Here is a 23,677-nt window from a genome sequence, read left to right as displayed (position 1 = left end):
GCTTAACTGAAACTTAAAACTCATTGTGCTAATACAATCAATAGCTCTTTAAAATAAAGATGAATTACAAAGGTCAACAGCCTTACCTTCCCAAATGGATTTGGGGGCCTCTTAAATGGTGTCAGAGGCAGATCACTTGGCCTGCTATCCTCAAGTCTGTCTTCAAATGTTTCAGGCTGTGGATAATCTTTACCATCTTTTCTCTCTGAAGAGGCTGGCAAGTGATTGTCTGGGAATTTAAGCATGGAGTCCCGGAGAGACCTCCCTCTATGTTCTTCTCTTTTTTCATCCATCACTGGGGGAATGGCTTCAATGCTGGGCATTTCTATGTGATAAAAATGGTACAGCAGACTTAGTGTTACATTTCATACCTGTGAAAAAGCTTACTACAATAATGAAAATAAGCACAGAAATGTATAACAATGTAAACTATGGGGAGGGAGTCTATTAGTTGCTTTAATACTAAGAAGTCATTATGCCACACCTAAGCATAGTGGAACATCTTGTACATGCCTAATATGTGATGAAGTACAAAAGTGGTGCAATGGCACTACATACCACCTCCCAAGCTGTCACAGGGCTTGGCCCCCCAGTACCTGTGCATCTCTAATATGATCATGAGAGTAACACCCTGACAATGTACGTGAAAAAAAACCAGCAACATCAACATTTTAAACAAGAGGGGCATGAAGAGAAGAGTCATCATTAGAAGTGCAGTCTTCCATGATGACTAAGAGAGGCATGAGCCCATTACTTTTGATGTAAAACCATCCAAATCAAGGGAAACAGCAATTAAAAACAATAAAATAATCTGAAGTGGGAAAAAGAAGGAATGGTGCAACTGAAGGCTACAGCATCAAAGGCCAAGTGGTCAAATGACAGTCATTAAAACATGCAAGTATTATATACATATATACCTATATCTATCTCTAATTACACATATATATATATATAAAACAAATATCACTAAACATCATATAGCATAGCAGGTAGTGTGTAACATCCAAACAATTAAAAACCAACCCAGCAATTTAAAAAATCTGGTGAGTGAAAATATAAAAAACATTTGTTATTTGAAAAAAAAATGTTCACTGGTTCATTGTCCAGCTGAAAGGGAATGCTGCTGTTCTTGCGTCTCTGCAATATATACTGTATGGGATCTGGGCATGCCAACAAATGCCCCATTTTCAACAGACAAATGGCCGATGACTAATGATAAGATACCCACATTACTGACAATCGCGGGAACAAGATCACATAACAGCACAGTTAGGAAAGTACAGTTTTGTACCTACCATAAATGTAGATGTCCGATAGGCATGCATCTGCAGTCCTTACAAATGGGTTGTCCTGTCGTCAGGCAGCCCTTCGGTCGGCCGGATTCCAAAGTCTGGGTCTGGCCTCGGCTGGTGTCGCACTTCACCCGACGTCATAGCTGCAGTTCTTCGGGTATAAAGGCATCAGCCGACGCCATTTTCCTCAGTGTTTCTTGCCCCAGATGCCAGGAGCCCTCTAGGAAGGCTAAATTTGGATAAATGCAAATGGTTCCAAATAGTAGAGAGCAAACAAAAAATAAGCATGTATGTACATATATACAAACAAATACACCATAATAGATTCCCCCAGCTAGCTACAAGATGGGCAAATACCCTAGGAGTACCACAGAGGGGAAGGAGGGTGGGTAATCCTGACTGCAGATGCATGCCTATCGGACATCTACATTTATGGTAGGTACAAAACTGTACTATGTCCTTCAAGGATGCATCTGCAGTCCTTACAAATGGGTAGAATACCATAGCCAAACTGGGGGAGGAGGAGAAATAAGATTATGGTGTAGTTAAGATCCCTTGTAAAACAGCAGTGGCAAAACCTGCTCGGGATCTGGAGTATAAAGGTAAATTATAATGCTTGGCAAATGTATGCACGGAGCTCCAAGTAGCAGCCTCTAAAATGTCTTTGGTAGCCACTCCTCGTAGAAAGGCTGTGGTAGCGGCTGTTGCCCTTGTAGAGTGAGGCCTGATGTTTTCTGGAGTTTTCTTCCCATGGTAGGAGTAACAAAATCTAATGCAATTTCCTATCCACTTAGAGGTTGTCTGTTTTGAAATTGCTTTTCCTTCCATGCCTGTTGCATATGCTACCAGTAGTTGGTCAGTTTTTCTATTGCCCTTGGTCCTGTCCAGGTAGTAGCGTAGTTGTCTATTTACATCCAAGGTATGTAACAGTCTTTCCCCCCTGTTCTGTGGGTTGGGGAAGAATGTAGGTAAATGAATAGCTTGATTTAAAGATACCCTGGATACCACCTTTGGCATAAAAGTAGGGTTTGTTCTCATGGACACTCTATCTTGATGGAAGATCAGGAAGGGTTGTACTGCCATTAATGCCTGTAGCTCAGATACCCTTCTTGCTGAAGTGATTGCAAGCAGGAAAGCAGTTTTCCATGATAGGTATTGTAAGTCTGCTGTTGCTGCTGGTTCGAAAGGAGGGAGTGTCAACTTTTCAAGCACAAAGTTCAAGTCCCACGCTGGCAATGGTGGCTTCCTAGGTGGTTTTACATTTTTAATTCCTCTTAGAAACTGTCTGAGCAGAGGATGTGAGAAGACTGGAGGATCCAAGTTGTATTCTGCTGAAATAGCTGATGCATGAATCTTAATGGAAGAATAGGACAGGCCGTTGTGGAAGAGCTCTGCCAAGTATTCCAGAATGTTGGCTATGTTTCCCAGGGACAAATTTTCTCCTTTTGCAGTACTCCAAATGTGATATCTTTTCCATTTTGCTGAATAATTTTTTCTTGTAGAGGGTCTGCGAGCCTCCAAGATAATGTCTTTAACCCTTTGGGATAAATTTGGGTTATTTGGTCTCATGTAATGTTCCAGGCAGTCAGCTGCAGTGTTTTCAGGTTTGGATGCAGGGTGTTGTAGTTGTTCTGTGTTAACAGCAAGGGAACTAGAGGTAGAGTCCATATTTGTTCCCGAGACATGCTCCTCAGTAATGGGTACCAATGTTGCCTTGGCCAGTCTGGAGCTATCAGGATGATCCTTGGATGGTCCTCTTTGATTTTCAATAGCACCTTGTGCATCAAAGGAAGTGGTGGGAATGCATATGCGGTCAGGCTTTTCCAACTGAAAGATAGGGAGTCCACTTTCCAAGCAAGGGGGTGGTACGTCCTTGTGCAGAATTTCTTCAGTTGGTGATTGCGTGGGGATGCAAATAAGTCTATTTCTGGTAGTCCCCACTTTCTTGTAATGGTCTTGAAGATGTCCGGATGCAACATCCATTCGTGGGCATCCGTGGTAGTTCTGCTTAGTATGTCTGCTAGAATGTTTTCTTTTCCTGGCACAAAAACTGCTTGTAACTGAATGTTGAAGCTCAGGGCCATATTCCAGAGCTCCATTGCCATCCGGCAAAGAGGATACGAATGTGTGCCTCCCTGTTTGTTGATGCACCACATAACTGTGGTGTTGTCTGTCCTTATCAACAGTTGACCTTGTCGAAGAAATGGTCTGAATGTCTGAATTGCCAGTTTTACTGCCAGCATTTCCTTTTGATTTATGTGTAGGTGCAGCTGGTCTTGAGTCCATAGGCCTTGTATGCACTTGTCCAGCATGTGAGCCCCCCAACCGAGGTCTGAGGCGTCCGTTGTGATTGTCTGACTTGGTTGAGTGCTGTGGAAGGACAGTCCTTTGTTTGACTGACAGGCCTGAGCCCACCATTGGAATTCTTGCTTCAGGCATGGGATTATTGGAATTTGGGTTTCTAGGCTGTGCTTGTGCTGAGACCATAAATTCCTTAGGTACCACTGTAACTTTCTCATATGCAGTCTGGCATGTGGAACCAATATTATGCAGGATGCCATGAAACCCAAGGCTTGCAGGATTTTTCTTGCTGATAGTTGGTTCTGCTTTGTTAATGCCAAGAAGTAGAGAGGGAGGTTCTCGTGTTTTTCTGCTGTTAGGAAGGCCATTTGTTTTGATGTGTCCAGCTCTGCACCCAAAAAGGTTATCCTTTGGGATGGTATCAGCCTTGACTTTTTTATATTGACTGTGTATCCCAGGGCTTGCAGTAGATAAATGACCCTTTTCAAGTCTTCTGCTAGCTTGCTTTTGTTGTCCGCTTGTAACAGGCAGTCGTCCAGGTAAGGGTAGATTTGGATTCCCTGAAGCCTGCAATGAGCAATTACTGATGCCAGGCATTTCGTGAACACTCTTGGCGCAGTAGATAAGCCAAAGGGCAATGCTGAGAATTGATAATGCTCTGATCCTGCAAGAAATCTGAGGTATCTTCTGCAATTTGGTCATATGGGGACGTGCAGGTATGCCTCCTTGAGATCTAGAGTTACCAGCCAAGACTCCTTGCCCAACATGGGAAGAAGCTGCTGTAGGGTCAGCATTTTGAATTTTGGGACAATGAGGAATGTGTTTAAAGCGGACAGGTCGAGAATAGGTCTCCATTGGTTTTCTTTTCTTGGAATCAGGAAGAGTCTGGAGTAAAATCCCTGTCCTTGCTCCATAAATGGTACCTTTTCTACAGCTCTCATCCTTAGTAAGTGAGCTATTTGTTTTAGAGCTTCTGCCTTTTGATTTGGAGGTAGGTTTGGCATTCCTCTCTTCCTTGGTACAGTATGGAAGTGAAACCTGTAACCTTGGTCTATTGTCTGCAAAATCCACTTGTCTCCTGTGATGAAATGCCAGTTTACTGAAAATAAGGCTAGCTTCCCACCTAAGGGCTCTTCTAGTTGTTCCCTGGTAGGCGGTGCCAGAGCCAAGTCACTGTGATTGTCCTGTAGTAGTGGTGGTGGCTGCATCTGTGGCTGTACCTCGCTGGTTGTTAGCCTGCCACTGACGTCCCCTGTAGGCACCTCTGGATTGACCTCTGCCTCTTGAGCGCCTATTCCTGCCTCTCTGAGCTCTGGAGGTGTCTGGAAAGGACCAATTTTTGGAGGGCCAATTCCTGCTAAACCTTGGAGGTTGGACCTGTAAGAAATCTTTCACTGTCTGGACAGATTTTGCTTTCTCTTCCATCTTCTTCATCATCTGTTGTGCAGGGGAGCCAAACAAATTGATATTGTCCATGGGAGCATCTAGTAGCTTTGATTTGACATGGTCTGGTAAGGCCTGCTCTTTTAACCATGTATGCCTTCTGATCACTGTGCCAGTCATGGCTGATCTAAAGGAAGCTTCCAGTGCATCATAGCCACATTTTAAGGAATGATTACTGACCTGCTGAATGTTATGTACCATTTCTAGAATAGATTTTTTGTCTAATGGTTCATCCGAGGACAGTTTTTTAGTTAACTGGTCTAACATAAATTCTTGATACTGGATCATGTGGAATTGACAGTTCAAGGCCCTAGCTGAAACAGTAGCAGAAGTGTAAACTTTTTTACCCCATCTCTCTAAGGTCCTGGATTCCCTTTCAGAGGGGAGGGGGTTTTTCGCAGAGGAAGCTGCTACAGCCTTAGGTCCCTGGGAGATAGTTTCGGGATCTGCAAAGGGAGCCTTATACAAATGATAATGTGTGCCCGGGACCCTGTAGTACCTATCGGGCTTAGCAGGGGCCGGAGGTAGTGAGTCAGGGGCAGTACAAGCATCATTAAAAGCATCATCCACAACAGAGAGAACTGGAGGGATGGCTAAAGGCCTATGCTGTGGTAAATGCAGAAAGGTTCTAAGTCTTTTTCCTGGAGTCTGAAAAATCCTGGCCCTGCCACTGAAATTGTTCCCTCATAGCATGCAAAGTTTCCCCAAAGGAAAATTCTTCAGGCGGAGAGGCAGAAGGAATGGACTCTTCAGCATCAGAGTCTTCATAAGGGGAGAAAGGGTCCTCTGCAGGGTTTGAATTATCTGAATCATCAGAGGAGCCATCTGTAGAAACTGGCTCAGGGGGCTCTGCTCTAGGCCTCTTGTCTGGAGGTGGGTGAGAGGCCCTGTCTGGGTGAGGTTGGGATCCCCAGATCAAAGAAATGAGATCCTCTGCTAGACTAAGCATTTGAGAACTAGGGCTAGGCCTGTGAGAGGGGGTCTTAGCAGGCACAGATTTTGTAGATTTAGCTGCTTTAGCCCTGGCAAAGGCCTTAATCGATATGGCTGCAGGAGGCCTAGCAGCTCCACGTGCAGGGGTTGAAATATCCAAGGGTATAGTATCAGATAATTCCTGGGAACCTGCAATAGCAGGTGGTATTTCAGAAGCCGATTCCACCAGGTTGGAAGAGGCCTCGGTAGGAGGTAAGTTTTCGGCTGAAGGAAGGACCGCGAGCTCGGTTTCAGCCGAAACCGAGACACTCACGGTTGGCTTAACCGCGGTTTCGGCCGAAACCGCGGACCGCGAGTGTCGGTCCTTTTCCTTGCGTTTTTTAGATATTTGCGTAGTCGGAGGATCCAACGGCATAATGTAAGCAAAATCTGAGCCGAAAAACTCCTCAGCAAATTCCGACCGACGTCTAAGCGTCCGTCGGTTAAAAGAAGCACAGGCTAGACAAGCTGCTACGTCGTGGTCTGGGCCTAAACAAGGTAAGCAGTAAGAGTGGAAATCTTTATGAGGTATTTGTTTCCCACAAGTTAAACAGTTATTCACTTTTTCTGACATTGGCTGAGGCAAGAAAGAGTCCCCAATGGGGTACTTAGCTTTTTAGAAGTCTTCGGTAATAGAAGAAGTATTCGGAAGTAGTAATCTCTGGTTCTGACCGACCGGCACTTGCGAACAGCTTCCGCTTCGGGCGCCACGCGGCAAGAAAGACTGAGGAAAATGGCGTCGGCTGATGCCTTTATACCCGAAGAACTGCAGCTATGACGTCGGGTGAAGTGCGACACCAGCCGAGGCCAGACCCAGACTTTGGAATCCGGCCGACCGAAGGGCTGCCTGACGACAGGACAACCCATTTGTAAGGACTGCAGATGCATCCTTGAAGGACATCATGTACCCTATTCAACTGTTTCTTGTCCTTGGAGTAAATTCAAAGTTTTATAGTTTGGCACTTGAATGATTGACGGAACTTGTTTTGATCTACTGACCACTGATCGTGTAATTATATATATCTAAGGGTTAGTTCCATTTCTAACTTACTTTCAGCAACAAAGTTTTGCTGACACAATTGCTGGAGTGATCAGAAGGCAGCATTTGTCAAAGTGCTGAATATCAAATGTAAGATAAATGAAAGTGGGTAGCATTAGTTTATATGCATGTGTGTGTGTTTGCAGGTTAGGGTTAGAGTTACAGTAAGGGCTAGAGAAGGGGAGAGGTGATTTAGAAATGTGCACAAGTGTCGGCACCGGGGTTGAGTCTGTATGCCTGCATCAGTGTTTGAGGGTTACAGTTAGATTAAGGGCTAGAGAAGGTGACAGATATGTATATGGGTGTGTCTTTTGCCTTGTTTAGTGCTACTGTTATGGAAAGGGTGTTTAGCACTGTAATGTGCAGGATTGAGGTTAGGGTTAGCACACGTGGGAGAAGGCAAAGTTCTACATATATACACAGCAAGTGAAATTATGGGTACATTAGTTACAGAACTGATAAAAAGAATCTGTGTTAAAGTAAATGTTCGTCAACCAATTAGGCAAAAATGACAACCTGAAGATGTGTTGCAACAGTAATGAATATAAAAAATGGAGCCATGTGCGGACACAGAATGAAAAACAAGCAAATGAATGAACAGTTTTTATTCACGCTTAATACAGCATGTGTAGCTTACATGTATGAGAAGTCTTATCCTGCATTTAAATAAAACTACAGATAAGCCACTTGAGTGGAATTATACATTTTATATCAAGCTAAACCAGAAAGCACCATACATGGAGAATTCTAAGCAGCAGGTGGATGTTGAGGGGGAGAAATGTAATTATACAATGATGGCTCATTTGTATTCAAAAATAAGTATGCTGATTGGACAGCCTAATCAGCGTGCCCAATGTAAATCAAGCACATACCAAAAGAATGAAGTCCATCCACTGAAGTACCATTCAACAGCCAGACTTTTTATTGGAATATGCTAAGGGAAAGCCCAAAATAAAAGAGAAATCAGGTACATTCTCAAAAATAAAGAAACAGAAACATACCTGATTTTCTTTCTATTTCTGCACTGTAGCTTGTAAAATGTCAACAGAAAAAAAAAATGCAATGGAGATTCTCTTTTCTCCATTGCTTCTCCTGCACTGCACTGATGTACTGTACAAGCGTGGGGATGCTAATCCTATACACATGCTCAGTACATCAGTAAAGGAGGATAAACACAGAGGAACACTTCAGCACCCTTATACAAATACATTATTTAAAAAAAGCAAGCAATTTCTTTCTTACATAATGACACTGTATAACAGCAATAATCCACTCCTTTTTGTGGGTATATTATAATTTACCCAGGGATGGCTTTGTTTAATCACTCAGGCTTTGCCCTAATGATCAAACCACGTCAACAGAGGGAAAATCCTGACATACCCACACCCAGTTGTAAATTATTTCTTAATGATAAAACAGATTTCACCAGGGTAGTTAAACAAGGAGAAACAGTACCTGCTACGAGTTCTAAACTCCTTTCTGTCAACGTAAAGACAGAAATCTCAAGTACAGGAAGACTCTAGGTAGCGGGTATCTGTAATCAAGAAAAAAAATAAACTGAAGATAAATGCTTTGCAGGAACAAAGCAACATAGTGGAGAGAAAGAAAGTGAACTGGTGTTAAGTCTACTCTGAGGTACAGTACACATCTACAAAGAGAAGAAGAAATAGGGGAAGGTGGTGTGTACCAAGGGTTAGAATAACCTTGAACAAATCCCCAATGATATTCCTGCTGAGAAGCTCTAGGAAACGGTTTTCAATGTTCCAGGTTCATTAAAAAAAAGGGAAAAAGAAAAACTAAATAAGATGGACATACTAACTGACATTAAATAATACTACTAGTATGAGGTATCTTTTCTAGAAGGAAATATCCTAGTGTCTGCAGTGCAGTCCACATTCTGCTTTATAAAATTACTTGCTTTGCAGAGCAAGTAAAGATTAGTAGTATGGACCTATTCCTGACAAAGCATTTTAGCACCCACCTAATGAGATTAGCACTTAGTATTCTTCAAGGAAGGCATCTATCAATTACTAAGACTAAAGCATGGATCCTGCCAAGGATTTACTGGCCTAGAAAACTGAAATAATTGTGTGTGTGTGTGCTGGATATCCTGAGTATCAGAAGACAGCCCCTCATCCAGACTTTAAAAATCCTTTGATTCAACTGTGTATCATACAGGTTTCATTTGAACATATTGTAGGACATGATGGCAAAATTTAGCAAGGAATGTCAACACATTTTATTTTGGACTATGTACCTACACATCCTGATGCCATCCCAGTACTTAAAGCCAATGCTAAAGCTATAGCCAGAGAGAAAGTATCCATCTTGATTAACCGATCTCTGTCAGAAAGTTACGTTCCCACACTGTGGAAAGTATCACATATAATTCCCCCCCACAAAGGCGGACCCTCCACAGAAAGTACAGTTTTGTACCTACCATAAATGTAGATGTTCGAGTGCTAATACATCTGCAGTAATCACAGATGGGTTTTCTGCCGTCAAGCGGGTCCTCGGTCGGCCGAATTCCAAAGTCTAGGTCCGGCATCGGTTGTTGTCGCATTCTTTCCTGATGTCAGTGCGGCAGGGGTATATAAGACACAGCCGACGCCATATTCTTCAGTCTTTCTTGCCCCAGATGTCAGGTGCCCCCAGAAGGAAGGCAATACATAAATTATATATGTATATAGTCAAGCAATGCAATATAATCAAAAATCAGTAGTTGCAAGCAAATACACCATAGAAGGATAACCCAATCAGGTTGTATGAGGAGGTGTTAGCCACTAGGCCTTTACCAAGAGGGGAAGGAGGGAGGGAAACCTGTACTGCAGCTGTATTAACGCTCGAACATCTACATTTATGGTAGGTACAAAACTGTACTATGTTCATCGTGCATACAGCTGCAGTAATCACAGATGGGTAGAATCCCAAAGCTACGCACAGGGTGGTAGGCACTAGGTGGGACTGGGAGCAGCCAGAATGCCCTGCAACACAGCAGTGGCAAAGCCTGCTCTAGTTTTGGAATATAAAGGCAGGTGGTAGTGTTTTGTGAAGGTATGCACAGAACTCCAAGTGGCTGCCTCCAAAATATCTTTGGTAGGGACTCCTCTGAGGAAGGCTGCAGAGGTAGCTGTGGCCCTTGTGGAGTGGGATCTGATGCCTGTAGGAACAGGTTTGCCATGAAAGGAGTAACAAAACCGTATGCAATGGCCTATCCATTTTGAAATTGTCTGTTTGGAAATTGGCTTCCCTTGAGCTCCTACAGCATAGGACACAAAAAGTTGTTCTGATTTCCTGAAGGGCTGTGTTCTGTCCAAATAGTAACATAGCTGTCTATGGATGTCTAAGGAATGTAGCAGCCTTTCCCTTTGTTTTGAGGATTGGGGTAAAAGGTAGGTAAGTGTATGGCCTGATTTAAAGCTACCCTGGATACTACCTTAGGCATAAATGACGGTTGGTTCAGAGGGAAACCCTGTCCTGATGGAAGATGAGAAAGGGCTGCACAGCCATGAGGGCTTGTAGTTCCGAAACCCTACGAGCTGAGGTAATGGCCAGAAGGAAAGCTGTTTTCCAGGACAAATATTGCAAATCTGTTGAGGCAGCTGGTTCAAAGGGAGGTAATGTTAATTTTTCTAGAATGTAGTTAAGATCCCAGGCTGGTATTGGTTGTTTCCTTGGAGGTCTTATATTCTTATCTCCTCTGAGGAACTGTCTTAAAAGTGGGTGAGAGAATAAGGGTGGATCAGTGTTGTATTCTGCAGAAATGGCTGAGACATGAATTTTGATGGAGGAGAATGAAAGTCCACTGTTCAACAGCTCAGCTAGATACTGTAATATCTGAGGCAAATTCAGTTTTCTAGGATCCTGGCCTTTTTTCTCATTCCAAGCACAAAAATGTTTCCATTTTGCGGAGTAAGCCTTTCTAGTAGATGGCCTTCTGGTCTCCAAAATGACATCCTGCACCTCTTTGGAGAGTAGGGTCTGTTGTGGTGTTAAGGAATTTTCCATGCAGCCAGATTTAGAGTTTTCAGCTGAATGTGAAGAGTTTTGTAGCTGTGCTGAGTCAGTAGAAGAGGCATTAGAGGTAGGGTCCAGGGAGGAGTATGTGTTAGGCTCCTCAGGAGTGGGTACCAGAGTTGTCTTGGCCAGTCTGGAGCAATCAGTATCATCTTCGGTCTGTCTGCTCTTGCTTTCAAGAGCACCTTGGGCAGAAGAGGCAAAGGTGGGAAAGCGTAAACTGTCCATGCTGCCCAACTGAAAGAAAGGGCGTCCACTCTCCAGGCCTTTGGATGAAAGGTCCTTGAACAGAACTTTTTCAATTGATGATTCCTGTGGGAGGCGAAGAGATCTATGTCTGGTCTTCCCCACGCCTGGATTATCTTTGTAAACACTTGAGGATGCAACTTCCATTCGTGTGGATCTGTCATATTTCTGCTTAGATTGTCTGCCAGCGTGTTTTCCAATCCTGGCAAGTACTGTGCTTGAAGATCGATATGCCATTCCAGAGCCAAGTTCCAAAGTGACATGGCTAGCCTGCACAGGGGGTATGAATGTGTTCCACCTTGTTTGTTTATGTACCACATTACTGTGGTGTTGCCTGTTCTTATCAATAATTGCCCTGGATGCAGGAGGTCCTTGAAAATTGTAATTGCATTTATCACTGCTAGCATTTCTTTTTGATTGATGTGAAGGCGCTTTTCCTTTTGGGACCATTTGCCCTGAATGCACCTGTCTGTCATGTGCGCCCCCAGGCGTAGTATGAGGCGTCTGTTGTGATGACTTGATTTGCTTGAGGCTTGCAGAATGGAAGACCTGTGTTTGTTTGGCATGCTTGGGCCCACCATAGAAATTCCTTTTGCAAACATGGAATTATTGGTATTATTGTTTCCAAACTGTGGCTGTGTTGAGACCATAGGTTTTTTAGGTACCATTGAAGTTTCCTCATATGCAACTTTGCACATGGGATTAGAAGAATGCAAGATGCCATAAAGCCCAGAGCCTGCAGGATTTTCCTTGCAGTGAGCCTGGTACAATTTGCTAGTATTTTGAAGTAATGAGTTAGTTGCCCTTGTTTTTCTGGTGTAAGAAAGGCCATCTGGGTGTTTGTGTCCAAGCTGGCACCCAGGAAAGTTATTTTCTGAGATGGTGTTACCCTGGATTTTTCCTTGTTGACTGTGTATCCCAGAGAATTCAATAACCGTGTTACATAAGCCAGATGTTCCAGAAGTATGTGTTTGTTGTCCGCTTGGATCAGTCAGTCGTCCAAATAAGGATAAATTTGTATCCCTTGAAGTCTGCGGTAGGCAATTACTGATGCCAGGCATTTCGTGAATACTCTGGGCGCAGTAGATAAGCCAAAGGGCAATGCAGAGAATTGATAGTGGATTGAACCTGCAAGAAATCTGAGGTATCCTCTGCAGCTTTGTCTGATTGGGACATGCAGGTATGCCTCCTTGAGGTCCAATGTTACCAGCCAAAACTCCTTGCCCAGCATGGGAAGAAGCTGTTGTAATGTGAGCATCTTGAATTTTGGTACGAGTAGAAATGTGTTTAGGATGGATAAGTCTAAAATGGGTCTCCAGTCGGTTCCTTTCCTTGGTACCAGAAAAAGTCTGGAGTAAAAACCTTGACCTTGTTCGTGAGTAGGTAATAAGCTTTGAAATTTGTATTTGAGCCTCTGCCCTTTGATTGTGTGGTAGGTTAGGCATGCCTCTCATTTTTGGAAGAGTGTGAAAATGAAATCTGTAGCCTCTGTTTGTTATGTCCAGGATCCATTTGTCTGTTGTGATAATATGCCAATTTCTTGTAAATAATGCCAGCTTTCCTCCCAAGGGTGCTGTCAGCTGAGACTTGCTTGGCATGAAAAGGGGGAAGTCATTGGGTGTGTTTCCTGTATTGCTGTGCACTGTCCTCGCCACCTCTTGGTGCTGGAGTTTGCCATTGTCTGCCTCTATATGATCCTTGAGGTTGTCCTCTGCCCCTTGTGCGCCTGTATCTACCTCTTTGTGGCTTGTCCATGGCTGGAAAGGACCAGTTCTTTGAAGGCCAATTTCTGCTAAAACGTGGTGGTTGAACCTGTAGAAAAGCTTTGACAGTTTGCATAGATTTAGCTTTTTCTTCCATTTTCCATAGTATCTCCTCAGCATTAGTACCAAATAGTACATCCTTTTGTAAAGGAGCATCTAGTAGCTTAGCTTTAACATGGTCAGGCAAGGTTTGTTCCCTAAGCCAGGCATGTCTACGAATGATTGATCCTGTCACAGCAGCTCCACTTGAGGCCTCTAGGGCATCATAGCCACATTGTAAGGTGTGTTTACCCACTTGTTCTGCACTATGCATCATATCCTGAAATTCCTTCAAATCTGGTTGTTCAGGTTGAGATATTTTATTTCTTAGTTGTGATAACAGAAACTGCTGATATTTAAGCATATGGAACTGACAATTTAAGGCCCTCATGGCTAGGGTGGCCGAGGTATATACCTTTTTTCCCCACCTTTCTAAGGATCTAGACCCTCTTTCAGAAGGTAGTGGATTCTTAGCAGTAGAGGCCTTCATTCCCTTGGGGCCTTGAGAAATGGTTTCAGGGTCAGCATTATGGCTTTTGTAAAGAAATTGGTGAGAGTTAGGAACTCTGTAGTACCTATCAGGCTTGACTGGGGCAGGAGGCAGGAATCCGGATTTAGGCAAGCCTCCGAGTAAACATCATCAAGTATGTCCAAGACAGGAGGTATCGCCAGAGGTCTGTGCTGAGGTAACAAAAGAAATTCCCTAAGTCTTTTCTTGGAATCAGAAAAGTCTTGGCCTTCCCAATGGAAGTGTTCCCTCAAGGTGTGCAAGGTTTCCCCAAAGAAAAATCCTCTGGGGGAGATACAGAAGGAATGGACTGCTCAGCATCCGAATCTTCAAAAGGGGAGTACGAGTGTTCCCCTTCATCAGAATGTTCTGAAAAAATTGAATCCTGGTCAGAAGAGGGAGAAGCTTCCTTCACTCTGGGTCTCTTGTCTGGAGGGGGCTGGGAACCCCTGATAAGAGTAATTAAATCCTCAGCCATTTTTAGCATCTGCTTTTTAGGCATGGGTCCTGGAGATGGGCCCTGTGCAACAGGCCTCTTGGGATGCATGGCTGATTTGGACTTAGTAAAGGCCTTAATGGAGAAGGAAGATGAGGGTCTAAAGACACCATGGGTGGAGGTGGACCTATCCACATTAGGAGGCTCAACACTCACAGTGGCTACGGTGGTTGTAGTCTGGGTATGGGCCGAGGTACCTGTGGTCTCGGTTACAGAGGACACCGCCAAAGAAGTGTCGTCGGTAGTCAGGGGCTGCGTAGGCACCTCGCTGAGAACCGGACCACGTGTAGCCGGTTTTGGCATGGTGTCGGTGGAGACCGCGGGCCTCGCGTGTCAGTCTTTGTCCTTGCATTTTTTGGACAAAACGGTAGTCGGAGTATCCGACGACATTTTATAATCAAAGGCTTTACCAAAAAAGTGCTGGGCGAACTCCGCCCGACGCTTAATAGTGCGTTTATTGAAAGTAGCGCAAAAGCGACAGGCCGAGACGTCGTGGTCTGGGCCTAAACAAGGTATGCACAGGGAATGGAAATCCTTATGCGGTATTTGCTTCCCACAAGAAATACAATTGTTAACTTTGTCTGACATCGGTCTGAGGCAAGAAAAGTTTCCCCAACGGGGTACTTAGCTTTAAAGAAGACTTTGGTTTCCAATTATTCGTAATTTCAGGAGCTGGCCTACCGGCACTTGCGAACTGCTTCTGCTTCGGGCACCGTGCGACAAAAAAGACAGAAGAATATGGCGTTGGCTGTGTCTTATATACCCCTGCCGCACTGACGTCAGGAAAGAATGCGACAACCGACGCCGGACCTAGACTTTGGAATTCGGCCGACCGAGGACCCGCCTGACGGCAGAAAACCCATCTGTGATTACTGCAGCTGTATGCACGATGAACATCTAACCAATTTCTGCCCCATAGCTATTCTCTCTCCACTCTCTAAAATACTAGAAAGATGCATACACTCTCAGGTCTCAGACTACCTCCTTACTAACAACCTCCTTTCCAATACTCAGCATGGTTTCCGACCAAACCATAGCACCACCACTGCCTTACTCTCCTTTACTAACACTATCCTTCAGCATAAAAACAATGGCCATCTCTCCTCTGCTACTTTCCTAGACCTATCTAAAGCATTTGACATGGTCCCACACAAACTACTTATCTCTGTCCTCAATAACCTATCCTTCTCACAATCAGTCACCAACTGGTTTCAGAGTTACCTGTCTGACAGCCAACAATCTGTTGTATGGCAGAATGACATATCTCCCCAACTACCTGTCTCCATAGGGGTTCCCCAAGGATCCATCCTTGGACCCCTACTCTTCTCTGTTTTCACCAATAATCTAGCCTCTGCCACCAAACATGGCACACTCATACAATATGCAGATGACTCAACCATAGTCTGCTCAGCCCAGTCCCTACCCAAACTGCAAAAAGTCACATAGGAAGCCTTTTCCTCTGTTGAAACTTAGTTATCCAATGCCCAATTAATACTCAAACCAAACAAAACTAAACTACTAATCTTCCAACCCACCAAACATACTCAAAACAACTCTCACTTTAACATCACAGCAAAAGACGACACCACTATATACCCAACTGAACACACCAAATTGCTAGGAGTGGAAATAGACAATAAACTAAAATTTGACATTCACATATCCTTGACCATAAAAAAAGTCCACAAAAAACTAGGAGCACTATACAGAAACAAGCAACTTCTCACCAAAGCAGCAAAGATTTTAATAGCAAATTCCCACCTTATCTCCACCCTACTTTATGCCTGTCCAATATATACCAACCTGAGGCAATGCGATCTAAACAAGCTAGAGACCTGCTACAACAAAATTGCCAAATTCGCCACAGGGGCATCCTACCGTAGTCACCACTGTCTTTCACTTGCTGAACTGGGCTGGCTTGAACTCCCTCACCTCCTTCAATGGTATCAACTCTCACTCACCCACAAACTAGTAAATCATCCACTAAATGTCCCATCCCTCCAGAATCTACTCCAACCCTATCGCACCACCAGACCACTAAGATCCAGCAACAAAAATCACCTGCAGATCACTAAAGCCAATAACTCTGCTGGTGAAGCACTATTCTCTTGCACCATAGCCAAATTATGGAACTCCCTCCCACCCACAATTACCTCAGTACCATCATGCACCCACTTCAAAACTTTACTAAAAGCGCACCTAAAGACATGCTGGCTATGCCCTTGCAACTCCCACTCTAATAACACCCTCCCAATGCAACCACTACCTTTCTTTCCACTCCACTAACTACTTTGATTATAGCAAGATCAGATGCTCATAAGCCAGTATTTATTATACAGCAGGAACTTCTTCTTGTAACATTTGTTAATGTCTGTTATGTACTTCACAGATAAGGATTCTAGTTGTCTACTGATGTACTATGTTCTTCATCTGTAAATATGTTGTACGTAATTGCTATGAAAATTGTTAATCGCTATGTAATCCAATGTAACTACTGTCCGTTTATTTTAACTGTGGAGCTTTTCTCCCCAGGCCTCCGCTGAAAATGGACCTACGTCCAGTCGGACACTCCCGGTTAACATATATAAATAAATAAATACGTCTTATTATTTTCCAGGGTATGGACACCACAAGAAACACTAACTGGTCAGGGAACTTTCTTTACAGGCTAATGCTTTAAGGTCAAGTAACTAAAAACCTTAAGTGTACCACCCACAGACTGAAAGACAGAGTGTTAAAGTCCATCCTAAGAAAGGCTACTGGGGGTGGAAAATACTGGCACCAGTTAGTATCACATATCCTGCATACCATTAGAGAATTGCCATAGGCCTGTATCATGTTCAGTCCTTTTGAATTATTATATGGCAGACAACCCCAGAGACTATTAAATATTGCCAGGGAAACTTGGGAAGAAGAGGAAACACCATTTAAAAGTGTCTTATAGCACAATATTAGCTTGCAAGACATGCTGGAAGTAGAGATGCACACAGTGTGGGAACACATCAAAAGACTTCAAGTTACACAGCAAAGGGTATATAACTGAAATGCAAGGACTTGGGAATTTAAAGCTGGAGACCAGCTGTTGTCTTTGGTCTGCTCAGCAGAGAATACGTTTCTTGCTTAATGGCAGGGTCCTTTTGAAATAACAAAGAAAATAAATGCAGTAAACTGCAGAATTAGGTAGACATCTGAGAGAAGACAAGGTCCGAAATACCACATCAACACTGTGAAACTGATGAAAAAGTACACACTTCAATAGTTACTTTCTTAGCAGAGGATAGTAAACCTGGCAAAGGAAGAGAACTGAAACCTAAGACTGAAAAAGGAAACCTTTTTATAAATACACAAGATGTGGAAGGAGTAAAGATACACAAATTGATAAACTGTGTGCAGATTCTAAAATTATTCTCAGACACAACAGATTATAGATATATTTACAAAATCTTATGCAAAACAGTTTGGCTCCATAAAAGGGGTGGTAAATTGTCCTAGTGACATCCAGGTAACCCAGATACTGGAATAAAATTAGATTATTTTGAAAAAGAACTGTGCAAACTGGATCCAACAAAGCGCAGGGAGGAGACGGAATAAGTAACAATGACATGAGAACACTTAAGCAAGAACTTACACTGCCATTACATCTATTATTCACTAGGTCATATAAATATGGGGAGATTCCTCAATATTGAAGACATGCACTTATTAAACCTGTCTTTAAGGGAAAGGGGAGTAGGACAAACCCAGAATCATATAGACCCTTAAGTCTACTTTCATGTTGTGGAAAAATAACAGAGAAGGTAATAATGGATAAGTTATTGTCATAACTGGATAGGTTGGGACTTAAACCATATATCAGCATGCATATGTTGAAAATAGATCTATTACCACCTGTAACATGATGTTCTATAACAATATAATAACAGCTATGAATGAAAAATTGTGCTGTGATGTAATTTATATATATTTAACTTCAGCATTTGACAGGGTCATGCACAAAACACTGATCAATAAATTAGTACAAATAGGTATTGATGTACTATTGATAAGATGGATAGCTGCATGGCTTACAAATAGGACATGGCAAGCATCACACACCAACTGGACAGGTGAAATCCTTGGTTACAGTCAAGGTGTCCCACAGGGCTCTGTACTAGGCCTTACTTGTTTAGATTGTATCTTTCAGGCCTTAGTTTTTCATCTGAAGGGTTCTACAGTCTATATGCTGACGACCTGAAATTGGGTAAACTGATTACAAGTGTTACAGATAAGGCATGTCTGCAAAATAATTGATCATTTAGGCACAGGAGAATAACATGTTGATAAAAAACTAAGCGTATGAGACTTGGGAGACAAACGGAAAGGTGAATACTTAATACAGCACACAGTGATTGAAACTGTAGACTCATTTAAAGGACCTGGGTATATGGGTAGATTCAGCTATGAGTTTTTCTAATCATATCAACCAATTGGCTAATGATACTTATAGAACTATAGGTTGTATAAAAAGATTTATAAAGTCTAGGAAACCAAACATAATGAAGTCACTGTTCGTTAGTTACATTAGACCCAAACTTGAGTATGGAATAACAATATGGAAACCCTATAGGAAAACAAGCACAAATAAACTGGAAAGAGTACAGTGGAAATATACTAAGGGCATCTATGGATGTGAAAATCTAAGTTATTATGAAGCACTAAAATACCTGAACTTGTACAGTGTATCTTACAGATATTTAAGAGGAGATCTTATTCAGGTATATAGGGCATTTAGGGACAACTACCTCTGGGAATGTTTGGGGTTACCAAAAAGTACTAGACAATCATCAGATAACCTATGTAGAAGATTCTATAGGCATGAGAAGTGTACTAATTGGTTCTCTGACAGAGTAGATGATGCTTGGAACAGACTACCAAACTACATTAAAGCAAGTACTAGTTTAGATATTTTTAAGAACAGCCTGGACATTTATTATGGGAACAAGTGTTTTGGCATATTGGCAAGCTAGAAGGGCTTTAATGCCCGTGCTTGAAACATTTGTATGCATGTATGTAAGCCTGCAGTTCAGATGTATGACACACTATCCAAGTAACAAAAACAGGAAATAAAAGAATTTTCTGTTAAGGAGCAAGGATACGTTTCAGAACTGCCTGACAGAATCAATGTGGTTCAATACCACGCTGGGACTAGTCCACGAAAGAAGGTTAGTTTTAAAAATACAAAATGTTAGAATTACAGAAACGGCAAAGCACAAAGAAATTAAAGATGCTATTAACATGGATGCAGCAGAAAGTACACCATAGACTTTTTAGATACTACTGAAGTTTCCTCATATGCAGTCTTGCATATGGAATTAACAGAATGCAAGAGGCCATGAACTCCAGGGCTTGCAGGATTTTCCTTGTAGATGTCTGTTTTTTTTGTGGCCAGTAGGTTGTCAAATAAACCTGTTTCTCTGGAGTGAGGAATGCCATCTGGGAAGTTGTGTTCAAGCTTGCTCCCAAGAATACAATCTGTTGGCAGGGTAATAGGTGTGCTTTTTTCTCGTTGATGGTGTACCCCAGTGAAGTTAGAAGTCTCTTTACAAATGTCAGGTGCTGTAATAGCACGTCCTGATTCTCTGCCTGAATCAAGCAATCCTCCAAATATGGGTAAATCTGAATATTTCTCTGCCTGCAAAATGCAATGGCTGGAGCTAGGCACTTTGTGAATACCCTGGGCGCAGTAGATAAGCCAAAGGGAAGTGCAGAGAACTTGATATTGCATGGAGCCTGCCCGGAAGCATATGTATTTCCTGCAAAATTCCCTTATTGGGATGTGCAGATAAGCTTCTTTTAAGTCTAGGGTTGCCAGCCAGGCATCTTGGCTAGCATAGGAAGAAGCTGTTGAAATGTTAGCATTTTGAATTTTGGAACCACCAGAAAGGTGTTGAGGATAGACAGTCCCAGGATAGGACGCCAGGAGTTTTCTTTTCTGGGAACTAGGAACAGTCTTGAATAGAAACCTTGCCCTCTTTGTTCTGCTGGGACAGGTTGAATAGCCTTGATGCTGAGGAGAGAATGAAAACTTGTTTTTGGGCCTCCGCCCACTGGTTTGAGGGGGAGAGTCTGGCCATCCACTTGGGGATGGGAGAGAGTGGAAGTGGAATCTGTATCCCAGGGAAGCTATGTTTTAAAACCCATTTGTCTTAGGTAATGAATTCCCAGTTTTTTTGCATGCAGGGCCTAAAGGTGCAAGTAGTTGAGCAAGGCTTGGAAGAGTTGAGGATAAGTCACTGTGCAATTTTTCCATAGGGGGGTGGCTTACTACTCCCTGCTTTGGAAGTGGGAGGCCTCCACTGCTTAGATCTGTGCATACCCTGAGAATGAAGTCTTGGTGGTCTGCTGCTCCTGGGTTTGGACTGAGAAGGCCTGGAAAGGACCAGTTCTTTGAAGGCCAGTGCCTACTGAATCTAGGTGGCTGTACTTGTAAGAAATCTTTAACAGTTTGCATATATTTAGCTTTTTCCTCCATTCTTTTGAGGACTTCTTCCACTTTGTTGCCAAAAAGGCGGTCTTGGTTTAAGGGTGCATCCAGTAAATTAGCTTTAACATGATCTGGCAAGTTTTGTTCCTTAAGCCAAGCATGCCTTCTAAGTACAGACCCAGTGACAGCAGCCCTGCAAGATGCTTCTAAAGCACCAAAACCACATTGCAAAGTACATTTACCAACTTGGTCAGCAGAATGCATTAACTCTTGTAAATCTTTGTGTTCAGCACAGTCAGGAATAAACATAATTTTCTGTTTAAGTAGTCCCATAATATACTGCTGATACTTTAACATATGAAACTGGCAATTTAAAGCCCTAATGGCCAGAGTAGCAGAGGTATATACCTTCTTACCCAATCTGTCTAAAGCCCTAGAATACCTGTCAGAAGGGGTAGGATTCTTGGCAGTAGTAGCCTTAATGCATTTAGGTCCTTGGGAAATGGTGTCTGGATCCACAGTAGGATTCTTGAAGAGGAATTTGTGAGAGTCAGGTACTCTACAGTACCTGTCAGGTTTCCTGGGAGCTGGGGCAAAGTGTCTGGGGTAAGGCTGGATTCCAGGAAAACATCTACAATCTCCTGAACAGGAGGGATAACTAGAGGTCTGTGCTGAGGCAGGTATAAGAATTCCCTAAGTCTCTTTTTGGACTGTGAATAGTCTTGGATTCCCCAGCAGAAATGTTCCCTAAGGGTAAGCAAGGTTAAACCAAAAAGAAAATCCTCTGGAGGGGAAACAGAGGGAATGGAATCCTCTGCATCAGAATCCTCACAGGTAGATCAGGGTAAATCCTAGTAGTCAGAAGGAATAGAAATATCAGATTCCTGATCAGAAGAAATCAGAAGGAAAATCAGTTCTAGGTCTCTCAGAGGGGGAAGGGTGGCTTCCCCTAATTAAAGGTAATAAGGTCTTCAGCCATTCTAATCATTTGTTTTTGAGGCATGTGAGCCTGAAAATGCACTTTGGTCATCGGTTTTCTAGGTGTAGTGCGAGCTTTAGGCCTGAGGAATTCAGTATTTTTAGCTTGAAACAAAGTCATCGGTTTAATATGAAAATCCGTAGGCCTGAATACACCCTCAGAAGCCAGTGCCTGTACAGCGGCTCCAGACTCATCCAAGGTAGAGACATCCACAGGTTCCATAGTCAAAGAAGCATCTCACAGTATACCTGACTCCGAATGGGTCTCAGCAGAGGCCTGCGAATCTATAGAAGCGGGTATCAGGGGCTGCAAAAGCCCTTCACTGAGTACCGGCAGACTGGCAACTAGCTTAACGGAATCATCGTCGGCAGTTTTAGACCTAGTTGGTCTGTCTCTGTGTTTATCCTTACGTTTTTTCGGAAGATCGGTAGTCGGATGGCTTAATTAAGCAATTTCAGAGTACGGAGATCGAGAACGAAAGTATTTAGCTACAAAAACAGCCCGACGACAAATAGTTTGGGTGTTGAACAAGGCATAAAAGCGACAGCAAGGGACATTGTGGTCTGGGCCTAGAATGAAAATCTCTATGAGGTATTTGCTTTCCACAGGCCAGACAATTATTCATTTTTTCTGACATCGGTTAGAGCAAGAAAAAAGGATCCTCAACGGGGTACTTAACTTTTTGAAGACTTCAGGTCTGAAACTCGAAAACAAAAATTTCAGGAGTTGGCTGACCGGCACTTGCAAACTGCTTCTGCTTCGGGCACCGCACGGGCAAGAAAGACTGATGTAATGGCATCGGCTGCATGTTTTATACCCCTGACAACCTGACGTCATGGAAAAAGAGACAGCATCTGACACAGCAATCCCAAGACTCTGGTATTCAGGCTAGCTGAGGGCTACTTGCAGGCAGATAATCCAAATGTGATGACTGCAATACTGAAACACGAAGAACATCAGCCTAAAACTGAGTGGAACAGTCCTCCAGTATTGGTTCCAAAATCTGACAAAACCATCTGGTTCTGTAATGGCTTCAGAAAGTTGAAAAGCATTTCCAAATTTGATTTGTCAACCCATGACTAGGGCAGATATATATATATATATATATATATATATATATATATATATATATATATATATATATATATATATATATATTTATGTATATACACACACACACACACACACACACACACATACACACACACACACACACAGACACAGACTATGAAAGGCAAGTGTCTTGTCTGTACTAGGTGTGACAAAGGGATACTGGCAAATTCCCTTAATAGCTAGTCAGAGAGAATTTTTTTTTGTCCCTGTGTCTTATTTCAGTATATCATTCTCCACTTTGGGGTACCTGGTGCCCCTGCAGCATTTCAACAACTCATGGATCAGATTTCAAGACACCATACCCAATATTCTGTTGCCTACTTGGATAATGATGTCATGCACTCTGAATACTGGGATTCCTATCTGGCTAAAGTGTATTAAAATGCATTAAGAGGCTAAGCTAACTGCTCATGTTTCTAAAAGTGAAATGGGTATGACTGAAGTGAGGTACTTGGGCTATGCGGTCATGAGGGACTGGCCCATTCTAAGTTCTAAATACAAGAAAGGGCACTCTTAGGGCTGGAAATCACACAAACCGAGAAATTTCATCAAGGAAAACAAAAAGTAGTAATGATTTTGGGGCAACTCCAAAACAAACTGTTAACCATGTGGAAATGCCAAACCACACAGTTAAGCTGGAAGTAAAAGGGGCAAAAGTTGCCGTAATTACAGAAATAGCTACGCCTAACTATGAAGTCCTGCATACTGACAAACAAAAGTTATAAAACATGAAGACATACAAAAAGAAACCAAAGCAACAACACTGACACCCTTACTACTAGCAGTACAAGGAGTAACCAGGCTAATAACTCCCAAGCACATTTGAACACAGCACACACATAATTTAACCCATATGAATTGCAGTATGACAAGACAATTCTGCGTATATTGCTGGCATTAAAGACTGCACACCTGGTAAATAAATATTGAAGCACCAACAATTTAATTAAGTTCACTTTGACTCAGTAATGGGCTCCATTTGTGCCATGACATTAAAAGTACCCTA

At 42.7% G+C, this 23,677-nt stretch overlaps 1 protein-coding gene across 1 annotated transcript in view; it reads right to left on the bottom strand.

Moving 5' to 3' along the window:
- The window catches only part of HAX1 (HCLS1 associated protein X-1), a 254,053-nt gene that overhangs the window by 220,491 nt on the left and 9,885 nt on the right, over positions 1-23,677 (bottom strand). The window contains exon 3 of the mRNA XM_044079376.1: positions 87-325. Coding sequence (XP_043935311.1) covers positions 87-325 — 239 coding nt within the window. The remainder of the gene's footprint in view (positions 1-86; positions 326-23,677) is intronic.

This window comes from Protopterus annectens, chromosome 8.part0, assembly GCF_019279795.1.
Source record: "Protopterus annectens isolate FY-2018-M chromosome 8.part0, PAN1.0, whole genome shotgun sequence".
NCBI classification, from domain to species: domain Eukaryota; kingdom Metazoa; phylum Chordata; order Ceratodontiformes; family Protopteridae; genus Protopterus; species Protopterus annectens.
This window is presented reverse-complemented; position numbering and strand designations above follow the sequence as displayed.